This window comes from Rhinolophus hipposideros (assembly GCF_964194185.1).
Source record: "Rhinolophus hipposideros genome assembly, chromosome: 2".
Taxonomy (NCBI): Eukaryota; Metazoa; Chordata; class Mammalia; order Chiroptera; family Rhinolophidae; genus Rhinolophus; species Rhinolophus hipposideros.
The window spans coordinates 1,925,715-1,940,545 of record NC_138048.1 but is presented as its reverse complement, the minus strand read 5'-3'; the positions used below and the strand labels follow the sequence as shown (position 1 = coordinate 1,940,545).

The 14,831-nt window shown below is 38.4% G+C and overlaps 2 protein-coding genes across 9 annotated transcripts in view; both read left to right on the top strand.

Annotated features, from left to right (window-relative positions):
* Positions 1–4,681, top strand: part of ATR (ATR checkpoint kinase) — a 110,755-nt gene extending 106,074 nt beyond the window's left edge. For all 5 annotated transcript variants that reach the window (XR_013995208.1, XR_013995209.1, XM_081077678.1 and 2 more), the window contains 2 exons: positions 3,163–3,268; positions 4,136–4,681. Coding sequence is in view for 3 of the 5 variants with exons in the window: in XM_081077678.1 (XP_080933804.1) it covers positions 3,163–3,268; positions 4,136–4,309 (280 nt within the window). In the remaining 2 variants the exon portion in view is untranslated. The remainder of the gene's footprint in view (positions 1–3,162; positions 3,269–4,135) is intronic.
* Positions 4,682–5,565: 884 nt separating this feature from the next.
* The window catches only part of XRN1 (5'-3' exoribonuclease 1), a 167,377-nt gene continuing 158,111 nt past the window's right edge, over positions 5,566–14,831 (top strand). For all 4 annotated transcript variants that reach the window (XR_013995211.1, XM_081077718.1, XM_081077720.1 and 1 more), the window contains exon 1: positions 5,566–5,846. Coding sequence is in view for 3 of the 4 variants with exons in the window: in XM_081077718.1 (XP_080933844.1) it covers positions 5,772–5,846 (75 nt within the window). In the remaining variant the exon portion in view is untranslated. The remainder of the gene's footprint in view (positions 5,847–14,831) is intronic.

The window sequence follows — 14,831 nt, the reverse complement described above, 5'->3', positions numbered from 1 at the left end:
CCCACTGGCTCATGTGAGAATCGAACCAGCAGCCTTCGGCGTTAGGAGCATGGAGCTCTAACCGCCTGAGCCACTGAGCCGGCCGTATCTTCCCTTTCTTGATGATGCTCTTCGAAGCACAAAAGTTTTTACTTTTGATAAATTCCAGTTTATCTATTTTTGTTGTTATTTGTGCTTTTGGTGTCATTATTTAAAAACTATTGCATAATCCTAAGTCATGAATAGTTACACCTGTATTGTCTTCTTAGTGTTTTATAGTTTTAGCTCCCATATTTAGATCTTTGATCATTTTCAGTTATTTTTTGTATCTAGTGTGAGGTGTAGGGATCCATATTTATTCTTTTGAATATGCATATCCAAATGTCCCAGCACCATTTTTAAAAGGATTATTTTTCTCTATTTAATTGTCTTGGCACTTTTTTTTTAAACATTTTTTTTATTAGTTTCAGGTGCACCAAACAATGTAATAGTTAGACATTTATCATTTATATCCCTTACACAGTGACAACCCCCTTCTCCCATCCACTGCCCTTCTGACATTGCACACAGCCATTACATTTCCACTGTCGCTATTCCTAATGCTGTACTCCGCTTCTTTTAACTATGTATATATACATAAAATTATAGTTGACATTCATTATTGTTCAGCTTCAGGTGTACAGTGCAGTGATCAGGCATCTACATCATCCCTGAGGTGGTCTCCCTAATGAGACAAGTGTCCATTGGATACCCTACAAAATCTTTACAACATTATTGATTACATTCCCCAAATTGACTTTCATAACCCCATGGCAATCTTATGGTTACCGACTGTTCTTTCTAATCCCCTCATCTTCCCCCTTATCCCCACCCCCTCCCATCTAGCAACCCTCAGTTTTTCCTCTATATGTCTGATTAGTTTATTTGTCTTGGCACTTTTGTTGAAATCAATTAGACATATACATAAGGGTTTATTTCTGTGCTCTCTCAGTTTTATTCCATTGATCTTTATTTCAAACTTATGCCAAGAACACACACTGTCTGGATCACTGTAGCTTTGTAGTAAGTTTTGAAATCAGGAAGTGTGAGTGCTCAATGTTTTCATCTTTTTCAAGATTGTTTGGCTGTTATGGGTCCCTTGCATTTCCATCTGAATTTTAAGATCAACTTGTCAATTTCTGCAAAAAGACAGCCTGGATTTGATAGGAATGACATTGAATCTGTAAATCAATTTGAAAAGTATTGCCATCTTATCAGTATTTAGTCTTGTGATCTGTGCATGTGGGATTGCTTTCTATGTAAGTCTTCTTTAATTTCTTTCAACATTTTGTAGTTTTTGGTTTGCAAGTTTTTAAGTATTTTATTCCTTTTAATGCTATTCTAAGTGGAATTTTCTTAGTTTCATTTTTGAATTGTTGATAGCTAGTATATAGAAATATAACTGATATTTGTAGATTGATCTTGTATCCTGCAACCTCACTGAACTTGCTTATTACTTCTAATAGTTATTTTTGTAGATACCTTAAATTTTTCTCTCTACAACAGCACATCATCTGCAGATATAGTTTTACTTCTTCCTTTCCAATCTCAATGCCTTTTCTTTTTCTTGCCCAATTGCCCTAGCTAGATCAATGTTAAGTAGACATGGAGAGAGTCTACATTCTTGTCCTGATTTCAGTGGTAAAGAAGTCCATCTTTCACTATTAAATATGTTAGCTGTGGGAGGTACAGTTGACCCTTGAACAATATGGGGATTAGGGGCACCGACCCCCTGCACAGTTGAAAATCTGCATGTAACTCCCCAAAAACTTAACTACTAATAGCCTACAGTTGTCTGGAAGTCTTACTCGTAAACAGTTGATTAACACATATTTTGTATGTTATGTGTTTTTTATGTACTGTATTTTTACAATAAAAAAAAGTAAGCCAGAAGAAAGCTAATGTTATTAAGAAAATTGTAAGGAAGAGAAAAAACTAATTATAGTACGGTACATATTTATTGAAAAAATCTGCATGTAAGTGGACCTGCACAGTTCAAACCTGTATTGTTCAAGGCTCAACTGTAGTTTTTTTAAAGGACAGATGAGCAGAGCTAGATTCTGAAAAGTCCACATGAGGCCAGTTTACACATTTAAACTTTGCCTTGAGAACAACCAGAAGTCATTGGAGGATACTAAGAAGAAAATAAAAAAAGAAGAAGATAAAATGAAATCATCAGATTTGTACTGTAGAAAAATTATAGTTCCAGTTTGCGCTAGAGGCCAGAAACCTAGTTAAAGGACTGTTGCATTAACCCAAGAAAAAAATGATGGTGCACTGAATGAAGTAGTGACAGTAAAGACGGAGATAAGTAGAGAGACTCTAAAGAGATTTAGGAGGTAGAATTGAGGAAGACAGGATGATTCCTAGATTTTTGTTCAGGGCCAATGGGTGAATGATGTTGTTCTTTACTGAGTTGAGGAATACAGGAGATACAGTTTGGGAAAGAGTCATGAGTTTTGTTTTGAAAACATTGACTTTGCCGTGCCTACAAGATACCTAAGTGGTTTTCCCATAGGGAATTGGATTTGACTTTTAGAGCACAGTAGAAGAATCTGGGTTGGTCTATATCAAGGGTGTCCAAACTGTGGCCTGTGGGCCAACGGCGGCCCGCAATCCATTTTTAATTGGCCCGCAGCAAATTCCAAAAATATATTTAGTTTACTTAAATAAACCAGGTGAGGCAATACGTACTTCACCTCGAGTGAGTGGCTGGCTGTTTGTGTATTTTACTGCATATGGCCCTTGGTGAAAAACGTTGAAAAAAGTTTGGACACCCCTGGTCTATATGGAAAGCTATCGATGTTTTATGGTCATTGTGACATGGCAGGGGATAAAATTCACTCATTTAATAAATATTCATTAAATAGTTTACATGATGCGTTTAGAGACAACACACAGAACTCATCTTACTTTACTCTCTGAGAATACCTCTGACCCTCTGTCTTTTGTCTTTCCCTTCCCTCCTCACCCCAAAATAATTTCACCTATTTTACTGAAACAGTAATAATTGTGTGTTGTAAGAGCATTACCATTAGCTTTTCATCCATCACTTATTCTTCACCTAAGTATTGACTTTATCAAGATGTCTTTTTACAAAGATAACACTGTATTATTACCATAATAATCTTGTTTCCATTTTAGTGTCTTAAAGACTTTTCTACATGATCCTCTTGTGGAATGGAGTAAACCGGTGAAAGGCCATTCCAAAGCACCACCGAATGAAACTGGGGAAGTCGTCAATGAAAAGGTTAGTAGAAGGTGTAGCTTGATTTGATATAGTGTGTCTCTACAAACGTGAGCTGATTCTAAATACTGCCAGTGACTGACCATTGAGTATCTGAAATCCAGTTCTGTAGTATGTCAATACCCTAAGTTTTCTTTATTGTCATTACTAATGTTAACATTATCTTTGTATAATAAAAGCAGAGTTCAGGTCACACTTGTTGAGCTATAGACAATTCACAATTATGAGATAGAGTGGGAAGAACTTGAAGACAAATTGTGTAGACTTACACAGTAACAGGTCTCAGCTTTAATCTGTAGAATTCACTCCTTACTAATGTTAGTTCAAGCATCCAAGTTTGCAGATAGTTATTTTTAATAAGTTAGAATAGATTGAATATTGTTTTTCTATTATCATTCTCACTTTTGCATTCTGATATGCTTTTTCAATTGAGAGAAATGTGTAGAATTCCAACTAGCTCACTTATCACTTCTATTTGCATATACTAACATAATCTAAATATTAGGCATTAAAGTATTGTTGTTATTATTAGAATATTCATCCAAATGTTTAAGTCCTAAACAGATTCAGGGTAGATTTTTTAATGTTACTATTTTTCTAGAATTAGAATGTGGAAGAGAGATGCCTGGTTTTCACATACTACAGAAAAATGTCTAAGCAGTTGATGTTGGATCAACATTGCAAGCCTTAAAGTCAGTTATCGCAGGTTATCGTTCTTGTTTCATTTCTTCTCTCTTTTGTATTTGCTCTTAAAAAAGGGATAAAATGGCATTAACATTTGTTAAATAACAGAAAGGTAGTAATTCCAAAATCAACATGCACATGTCATTGAGTTTTTAGCCTTTATGATTTTTAATTTCTTCCTTTTAGGCCAAGACCCATGTTCTTGACATTGAGCAGAGACTGCAAGGTGTAATCAAGACCCGAAATAGAGTGACGGGGCTGCCATTATCTATTGAAGGACATGTGCATTACCTTATACAAGAAGCTACTGATGAAAACTTACTATGCCAAATGTACCTTGGTTGGACCCCATATATGTGAAATGAAATTACTTCAAAGAATATGTTAATATCCTAAAATTAACGCAGTTGGTATTAATTTGTGGTTGTATCTGTTCAATTCCAAAGTTCAACATAAGCTGCTTTGTTCTCAGAGCACCTGGTATTATTTCTCCTTGATTGATAATAATATTTAAAATAATATATGTTATTCAGAAATAAATTGCTTTCTTAATATATACTGTGTATAACCAGAGAAATGGAACATCCTATGTTCTTATGCTCTAAAAATACGTATTTGCAAGAAAAAATCCAGCCTAATTTCATTTTACAACTTTTAAGTACTCAATAGCATAAGTATTCATTTGAACACAAAAATATTATGTTGAATAAATTCTGTGGACAGAACACAGTGCCAGATTTGTGCTCAGAGCTTATGTACCTGCCCTCTAGAAACTGACAGTCTAGAAACTGCCCTCTAGAAACTGACAGAGGTAGAAACATAAATAGCATATCATATAAGTTCACTTAATAAACTCTTTTTTGTGTATGGCTGAAAATGTGATAGAGAAAAAAACAAGCCACGAAGCACGAATATGAAAACTATATAAACATTCTGTAATTTTGAAGATGCTGCCATACTGAAAGTGTACCCGAATGCAGAGGAAGGCAGCAATACTTGAAATTTCATGAGATTTTAAAACTACCAAAAAAATTTTAAATTTTTTCATGTTTTCCTGCAGAAGACTTAAAATAATTCATAATAATTACAAAGCAGTGAGGTTATTACATTAAAATGAATGGAAAACTTTATAACATGATTTCACTTGAGAGAATTCTGCATTTTTTTGCATGGTTGAAAGTGTGATGGGGAAGGCGCTATAAGCCAGGAGGTAGGAATGTGAAAACTAAACACGGAATTTCGTGTCTAAGGCCTAATATTAATAGGTAAGGAGGAAGCTGGGCGGGGGTAGGAGGTGGAGGGAGTTAGGACATTTCTTTCCAACAAATAACTTGTTAAAGAATGTTTTTAAAAGAAACTTTGCCGAAAAAACTCCCCCTCACCAAACAAAACTAAACCAAATAAATCAGCAGAGCTTTCCAAATCTGTGCTGAAAACAGCGAGATGAGCATCGCGGGCGACTCAGGTAGCAGGACAAAAGTCGGTGTCCGGTGCTCTCTCGGCGGCAATCACGTGAGTGTTTCGCAGCACTCGCAGGTCCCCGCGTGGCCCCAAGCAGGCGTTTTCAGCACCGAGCGGCGCCCACGCCGCCCACGCCGGGGCTCCCGGACGTGCGGGCGGCGAGCACGCGGGGCGCTGGGCCGGCCGGGAGCCCCGCCCGGGGAGGGCGCCTGGCAGCGGCCGCTCTAGGCCCGGCGGCGCTCTCTATGATCCGGCGGGCGGCGTGTTGTCATCGGCGGAGCGACGGCCGGCGGCGGCGGTGCAGGCCCGGCGGGGCGTTCGGTTTCGGTTTGTCCCTGGCCAGTCCGTGCTGACAGTCGACATGGGAGTCCCCAAGTTCTACCGATGGATCTCGGAGCGGTACCCCTGCCTCAGCGAGGTGGTGAAAGAGCATCAGGTGGGTGGGCGAGGGGCCGCGGCTCCGCAGGCCGCGCACCCGGGCCCCGCGGCCCGCTCCCGGGACGGCGCTCTGCGGCCCCTGCTGCCCGGCGCTGCGGCCGCCGGAGGACCCGGCCGGGGCGACGACGGGGCGCCGGCGCGCTGACAGCTCGGCCTCCGCGAGGCGAGCGGGCGCCGGGGCTGCGCACCCACGGACGGCGCTGCCGGCCGCCGCCGCGACGCGGGCCCTGCGCGCCCTGCTCCCGAGGCGGCCGCGGCCCGACCCCGGCCCCGGCCCCGGCCCCGGCGCCCGGCCGCCCCAAAACAGAACCCTCGCGCGGGGCGGGGCGTCCTGCGGGGCGCGTGTCCGGGAGGCGCGCGTGTCCGGGAGGCGCCGCTGACAGCGCGGTGGGCGTGCGACGGCCCGGCCCGAGCGAGGGGTCGCATGGCCCCGCGGCGAGGAGCGGCGGCCGCCGTCGGACTGCGAGGCGCGCGTCCCGTGCCGTGGCGTGCGGACCTCCCGTGGGCTTGACGGAAGGAGGCGGCGCGGCGACGTGTGCAGGCGGTTGGATGGACTGCGCCGGGCAGCGCCGGGTCGCTTGTGGGGGCGTCCGTCCGTGCAGCCCCAGCCGTCGTGCCGGCCCCTGCGTTACGCTGCAAGCTCCTTGCACACACGCCGTCGCGTGGAGGTGGGCCAGATCTCCAGGAAGGGTTGTTGTTGTTGGGTCAGCGTCAGCTGTGGTCAAGGAGGAAGAGCTTACAAAAAATCCCCAAATGGTCGTCTGCCTTTCATGTACTTGAAACGGGTTGAGTTAGATTAGGCAGACACTTCGTCCCAGAGAAGAGGGTAAGAAAGGTTACTAGTGCATTGCAGAAAGAGAGACGACGAACTGACTTTTCCTGGTCCTGCATCCAAAAAGCGTTTGAGTATCCGTAACACATCATTCATTTTCTCTCTCAAGTGGAAAAACATGTGATTGTCATTGAGCTGACCTGATGATACATAATTTGTTCAGTGATATTTTCACTCTGTACTCTTTGGCACAGAGTTTGGTTTGGAGGGAATAAGGGATACTTATTCTGAGGAGTTTGTTTCTGAAGAACAGAAACAGTCTCTACAGTGCAGTTTTATGACGTGAACACTAAGGGTACATTTAAACTGGGTTCATCAAAGTGATGTGGTTCAAAAATTTTTGATTCTGGTTGTTAACAACAACAACAAAAGCAAATGTTAGAAAGGGTTACCATGCTACTCACTCAAGCAGTGCATAAAAGATGTGAATGCCTGAATCACGATGGTTCAAAAGCTAGTTCTAGGGGGAGGAGGTTGCACAGCGGTTGGGAGGAGAGGTGGGTTCTGCAAAGAGGATGGCTGGTGGTGGTGATACCAGCATAGTTTTTGGTCTCTGAATCGTTACATAAAAACAGAAAGAGCAGTTAGATAGCAAAACTTAAAATCCATAGAACAGCTACAACAAAACCACGTAACGGTATCCCCACGAATATAAGGAGTTCAGGACAAATTACCAATAGCTTCTAGACCCAATCAGTATTGGCATTTCTGCAAGAGAAAGAAGGAAGCAATGGGGAAATAGCTATGGACCTGAGAACAAGAGAACTCCAGAATATTCCCTAAAAGACTCTGAGGGCCAGGTAGATAACCAGCTGTAAATGAGGCGTTTTAAAGGGCAGGAGCAGTCTACCTCCTGTGGACTCTCCAAACTGACTTACCAAGGCCCCATTCTAAGGCAGAGCCCACACTAAGGAGAAACTGCTGGGAGTAAAATGAAATTTTATCAGAAACGGGACAATAGAGAAAAGAGAAGAGGAAGGTCCAGATAAATGTGGGGGGAGGTTACAAAGTCAAGAAATCTTAGAAAACAACCACCAATCAAACCACCAATTTTTTTAACACTACCCCAAAACAGCAGAAGAGGGATCTTGTGAAGTTAAAGCTCTCCTGAACCCTTTCTCATTCTAAAAGTTCAGGAAAATTAAAGTTACATAAAAATGAGCAACAGAAAAGTATCAAGGTCAAATAACATGCAAAGTTATTACAGGGAAAAAAAGGGACAAAATAGTACTCCCCCAGACAATAAAAGCTTGCAATAAAAATATGCACACAAAACAGACCAAAACTATAACTTACAGAATGAGCTAAAAGACACTAAGAAAATGATATAAGACATGAAAGAACATTCATCAATTATGGAAATTCAGAAGTAAGGGACAGAACCTAGGGAAAATTAAACAAATGAAAAAATCATTTCAGAAATGGAGGCTCAAGTAGTAGCAAGGCAAAAGCAAATGATGCCACGAGAAACAAAAAAGGTGAGGGGGGGGAAAAAGGTAGAAAGAAGAGGAAATTTGAAAAGATAAAGGTTTAAGAGAAAGTAACTAATAAGAAAGATAGGCAAAGAAAACAAATAATGGGTTTCTGAAAAATGAAATCAAAGCAACTTATTAGAACAAATACTATAATTAAAGAAAATTTTTCTTAAAAAAAGATATATTTGAAATTGCACGTTGAAAGAATATACCGTGTACCTAAAAATATTGATTCAGATGACCAACACCAAGACCTAGTCTAGTAAACTTACCGGACTTCAAAGAAAAAGAAAAAGACAAAAAGCTTTGGTTATTTAGAAGAAAAGAACACATTACTTATAAGGAAAAGAAAATTAGGTTCCCATCACAGTTTTTGATACCAGTGCTTTATGTCAGAAAAAAATGGAGTAACATAAGATACTCAGCAAACTGACTTTTGAGTATAAAGGGTAAGCTGATAAACTACTATTAGTGTACAGGAATTCAGGAAATACTGTTCCTTTCAGCACTTCCTCGAGGAATCACTAGAGAATGAACTTCAGGCAATCGAAATGACTAGGGAGAGAACATTATATATAGTTACCTGTAGAATGAAAACAAAACAAGAGTTAAGAGAAAGATTAGTGTACAATGGCTAATCTGGCAATATATAGATAGCACAACTATAAAATAAATGGGGAGAATGGGGAAAGCTTATGCAAAAACCTTTTTATGTTACCAGTACTCTCAATATTGGTGATAATACTATTTTTCTGAAATCCATGGGTATGCTATGACAAATGCCTAATATAGGGTATTTTAATTCTATCATCTCTTGTATCCTTTAGTACCCAGATTCTTGGTGTGTAAGAAAGGAGTTACAGATGTAATAGAGAAAATGTTCAGTAAAAGCTCTATACTCTTGAAGTTGAATTGGAAGTATCAATACAAGCTTATGAGACACACACGTCCATAAATTTCCTAGTTACGAAAAAAAAAAGTTTCCTAGCTCTGTCCTTTTCTCCACGAAACAGGCCTAGAAACAATGATCAGTCCAGGAGCAAGATGTATCCTTATGGCCCAGGTTATGGTCTTACTCACCAAAAGAAGTCAGGATTTCTTGGAGAAATGACAAATACCAGGTTGGTCAGGCAGTATGTAGCCTGGAAACTTCAGTCGTAACACCATAAACCTTGTTTCCCTGAAAATAAGACCTAGCCAGACAATCAGCTCTGATGCATCTTTTGGAGCAAAAATTAATATAAGATCCAGTATTATATTATATTAAATAAGACCGGGTCTTATATTATTTTTTCCTCCAAAAAAATGCATTAGAGCTGATGGTCTGGCTAGGTCTTATTTTTGGGGAAACGTGGTAGCAAGGAAACTACTGAAGACTACTAGGGACATGTCAAAGGATTTGAAGAGACATCTGGAAAAGGCTTGCAGTAGCCCCAAATTGGACAGTTTGAGCCTCAGGAATAATATACAGTGGATTCAAACCCATCAAATATGCATAAGTCCTTGAGTTCATCATGGCACTTAAATAAAGGGTCCCCTTCCAAAGATGGTAGGGACGCTTCCTAATCTTGAAAACTGGTAAATAAAGGGAAAAAAAATTAAGCGTTTTGTTTTACTTTCTTGTTCCACTGGATAACTAAATGATAAAGTGGTCTCTTTATAAAAGCATTCCAACTGACAGAAAAGATAAAATATCACCATTTTGCAACCTTACATGAATTCCTAGAAATAGTCTTTGCTGTATGCAAAAGGTGATTGTATTGCTGCTGTGGACTTCCCCATCTGCCTTCCTCACTTTATTGTGCCTAAGAACAGGAACTGTCCATTTCTTATGTGTTTATTTCTTGCACAGTGTCTGGCACATAGCAATTGTTCAGTAAATGTTTGCTAACTTAATGAATAAGTAATATAAATAAATAAAAAGTAGAGATTAAATTTTAATGAGGACCATATATCTCTGATGTAAACTTAACCTTTACAAAACAAAGGTCGTATAAGTACGATTATAAACACTTAGAGTATATACTCAGTTCTTTTTGTGATTATAATCCAGGACAGTGCCATTGTAATAGCTAAGGTTTGTTAAGCACTTGCCATGTACTAAACACTGTTTTAAGTGTTTTATATGTATTCACTTATTTAATCATAGCAGCCCTAGAATTATTTATTATCTCTCTTTTGTGGCTGAGAAAACTGAGTCACGGAAAGACTGAGTTACTCACCCTAAGTAAAGTAAGTGTTGGAGCTGAATTTGAAACGAAACAGAATTGCTCTAAGTAGTGTTTCTTAACCTTTCTTTCTTCATTGCCCCTCCTCCAGGTGGCTCTTTAGACTTGCTTTTTGCCAGCACGCTGCTCATGGAAGTTTAATACCACAGCTATAGCTAGCTGTCTGTGTACCAGGCACTTCATTATGTACCCCACCCCGCAACAATTTCGGGCCATCAGGAGCCCTGTTGTCCCTGTTGATAAGGTATATTCTAGAGCCTGCACTTAAAAAATATTGTGGTAAAATATACATAACATTTGCCATTCCAGCCTTTTTAAGTGTACAGTTCAGTAGTGACCGGTGCATTCACATTCTGTGCTAGAGCCTGTACTTTTAAAACCAATCTTCTATGCTTTATGCTAAGAATTGCTCATTGAGTCTGCAAACCTAAATTTTCAAGTTATCGGGAACACAAGCTGCAATTTCTATTTTGAAGTGTTTGCTCTTGTGTAGGGAGTTATCTGTCTTACCCTTTACTGTATTCACTGTACTGCTGTATTGACTGTATTTTCCAGCTCCTAGCATAATGTGTGGCACATAGTAGGTCTTCAGTAAATATGTATTGAGTGAATTAATTTGTAAACCATAACATGTTACATAGTCTATAAAACATGCATAGTATATAAAAATGTATATCAAAATAGTTTATTAATATATGTATAGTATAGTGGTATGTTTGAAAACAGAATATTCAAAACTGAATTGGAACAATAAAACTGGGATTAAGATCTAGAAAAAATAATTGACAGCTCTCTTAAACAGTCAAATAGATACTGTCTTTATGTAAAAGGCATTTTGCAACAACACTGAGTCGGATACAAAGTCATACTAACAAAAAGAAACAAATGTTTTGAGAAAAATTAGATACTAGCGTGTCAATACTTAACCACATTTTAGAGCCGTATGAATGTGTATTCCACGTGAGTGGCATAGGCTACAGATGCCATTCAACAAAGGGCAAGCTTTATTTGTTTATTAATTTATTTATTAAATGTTTTTGATTTGCTCCTTCGTGTCAGGCAGTGTGCCAAGAGTTCTAAACGTGACCAAAGCAGAGACCTTGCTTTGAAGAGTTTGCAGTTCAGCAAGAAGGAACAGACATTACACTTAAGCATTCACCAAAAATTTATGGGGCACCTAATGTGTGCCTGGCATTCTTGTATTTATTGAGGATATAAAACCAAATAAGATATGCCATAAAAAAGGAGCTTCATTTCCTCTTGGTTGAGGAAGGGAAAGCTTCCAGACAAGATACCTGAGCTGGATTTTGAAAGCTTAGTCAGAATTTACAAGATCAGTGACGGGAGGAACAAGAAGGGAAAAAAAGCATTTCTGAAAGTAGGAACAAGATCTGTAAAGTACAGAGGTTTGAAATAGTCAAACACATGTAGGGCTCTGTGTGTAATTTACTGTAGTTAGCTTGTAGACATATGTGGCAACGAGAAGAAAATGGGATTGGTGGGAAAGATAGCAGCCAAATCATACAGTACCTTTTATGGTACTAAGGGCTTGTAATACCCTATGGGTTTAAATAAGGAAGCAACATGGTCACATTGTGTTTTAGAAAATTGCCTGATCTGTGGTGAGAAAGAAACCTGGAAGCAAGCAGTGTAGTCAGAAAACTAAGGTGGGCAAAAAGGATGGAGAAAAAAGATGAGATTGCCTAAAACAATGGGAATGGATGAGAGATTCTATAAACATGTTGGATGTTAAATTATAAAAAAAACAACAACACCTCAGTGACTAATTAGATAGAGAGAGGAGAAAATGTAAGCTAACCTTGAAATTTCTATTCTATTATAATTTGTAGTTGTTGCAGATGAAATAACTCAGTATTATTATACTTTTTTTTGAAAGAACATAATTCTACTGCATATTCTCATTCTCTCCTGCATTGGCTGTTGATTACTTAATCATTCTGTATCTTTCTTACTAATCTGAAATCTAAGAATTTAAAAACCTTCTAAAAGGAAAATTGTAGTTTTTCTTCAGGTTATAAAGGTTACACGTGCTCATGTATATGAAAATTCATATACAGAAAGATGTAAAAGCTGCTATATATATATAGTCTAGAGGAAAGTAAAAAGCAGCTGAAATTCTTTATTTAATTAAATTTATTGGGGTGACAATGGTTAGTAAAATTACATAGATTTCAGGTGTACAATTCTGTATTACATCATCTATAAATCCCATTGTGTGCTCACCACCCAGAATCAGTTCTCCTTCCATCACTGTATATTTGATCCCCCTTATCCTCATCCACCCCCCCCCCTTACCTTCTGGTAACCACTGAACTATTGTCCGTGTCTATGAGTTTTTGCTTGTTCCTTTATTGCTTTCAGTTTTATATCCCACATATGAGTGAAATCACATGGTTCTTGACTCTTTCTGTCTGACTTATTTCACTTAGCATAATAACCTTAGGATCCTTCCATGTTGTCGCAAATGGCAGTATTTCATCTTTTCTTATGGCCGAGTAGTATTCCATTGTATGTTATACAACTTCTTTATCCATTCATCTATCAAAGGACATTTGGTTGTTTCCATGTCTTGGCCACTGTAAATAATGCTGCAATGAACATCGAGGTACATACATCTTTACGGATAAACGTTTTCAGATTTTTTGGGTAGATACCCAGGAGAGGGATTGCTGGGTCATATGGTAATTCTGTTCTTAATTTTTTGAGGACCCTCCACACTGCCTTCCATAACGGCTGCACCAGTCTGCGTTCCCACCAACAATGTATGAGGGTTCCTTTTTCTCCACAGCCTCTCCAACATTTGTTATTAATTGTCTTGTTGATGACAGCCATTCTAACTGGGGTGAGGTGATATCTCATTGTGGTTTTGATTTGCATTTCCCTAATAGCTAGTGAAGCTTAGCATTTTTTCATATATCTGTTGGCCGTTTGTATGTCTTCTTAGGAGAAGTGTCTGTGTGTTCTTAGGAGAAGTGTCTGTGTTCTTTAGAGAAGTGTCCTCTGCCCATTTTTAATTGGATTATTTGTCTTTTTCTTGTTGAGTTATACAAGTTAAAAGCCACTGAAATTATATCATCCAGGTTTAACTACTTGTAACGTCTTGTTTCTGTATACTCCTGACTTCTCTGTGCAAATACTATGTAGATAAATATTTTCTATAAATGGGATAATACAGCTGCCATTTTATAACCTACTTTTGTCACTTTACCATATGTATTATACACATTATCCCATGCCACATATGAATGTATATTACAATTTGTAATTCTGGAGTATTCCATTGTATGGATGTACCATCATCAATTTTCTATTAGGCATTTCGATAGTTTTTTCATCTTTTCTGAATAATACTGCCATGAACATTCTTGTACTTATATCTTTGTGCACATTTATGGTTATTTCCCAGGATAAGTTTCCAACAGTAGAAATCCTGGGTCAAACATGTACACACTTCAAAATTTTATGTATAGTTTCATATTAGTTATACCAATTTATGATTCCCATTCTAGACTACTGGGTATAAATAAATCCCATCTCTTCTATTTCTGTGATTGTCCTCTTCTATAAAATGGGGACTCTAAATATTTCTCTTTTAATGTTGTTATAATTAAGTGAGAAAATGAATATAAATGTTTAGCCCAATGTTTGGCACCAATAAGTACTTAATAAGTGGCAGCTATTGCTTTTAATAGCATATGAAATATACATTTCCCTACATTTTGTCATATTCAATTGAACTTGTTTATAGTACTTTTTTTAACCCTATAGATTTAAAAAATACATTTCTGGTAGCCAACTCCACTATTTGTTTCATTTATGATTTATGGTTTTCCTCACCCTGATATTACCAAAATATTTGTATATAATTTTAAACTCTAATTTCTCACATTAAAATTTCTAATCCTTCTGGAATTTATTTTGTTATAACATAAGACAGCTTTGTTTTGTTTCCTAATAGTTAGCTAGGTGCCCTATTCCTTTCTTTCACTGATTTGAAATGCCCCTTATATACTAAATTTCTATATACACTTAGAGTACTTTTCGACTATTTGGATCAATCAGAGTATTTTCTAATTTTTAATATGATATAGGGCAGATTCTTCTTCTTTACTCTTTTTAATATTCTTTGTATGTTTATTCTCCTAGGGAAACTTTGTAATCATTTTGTAAAGTATCTCCACCTCCTCAAAAAATCACGTTTAGATTTTGATTGAAGTTTTCAGAATTCTTGAAACAGTAAATCTTGAATGTACTTTTAAAACCTCATGATCACGATTGTCATTTTAGTTGAGTTTATTATTCGATAACAGCATTTAAATGTGATACTTAGTACTTATGGGTATTTTATAAAAATGTTTTTATAGTGTTCATTGATTCAGAGGCCAAAACTTTTCACTCCCCAAACTCAAAGACATTCCATTTTCTTA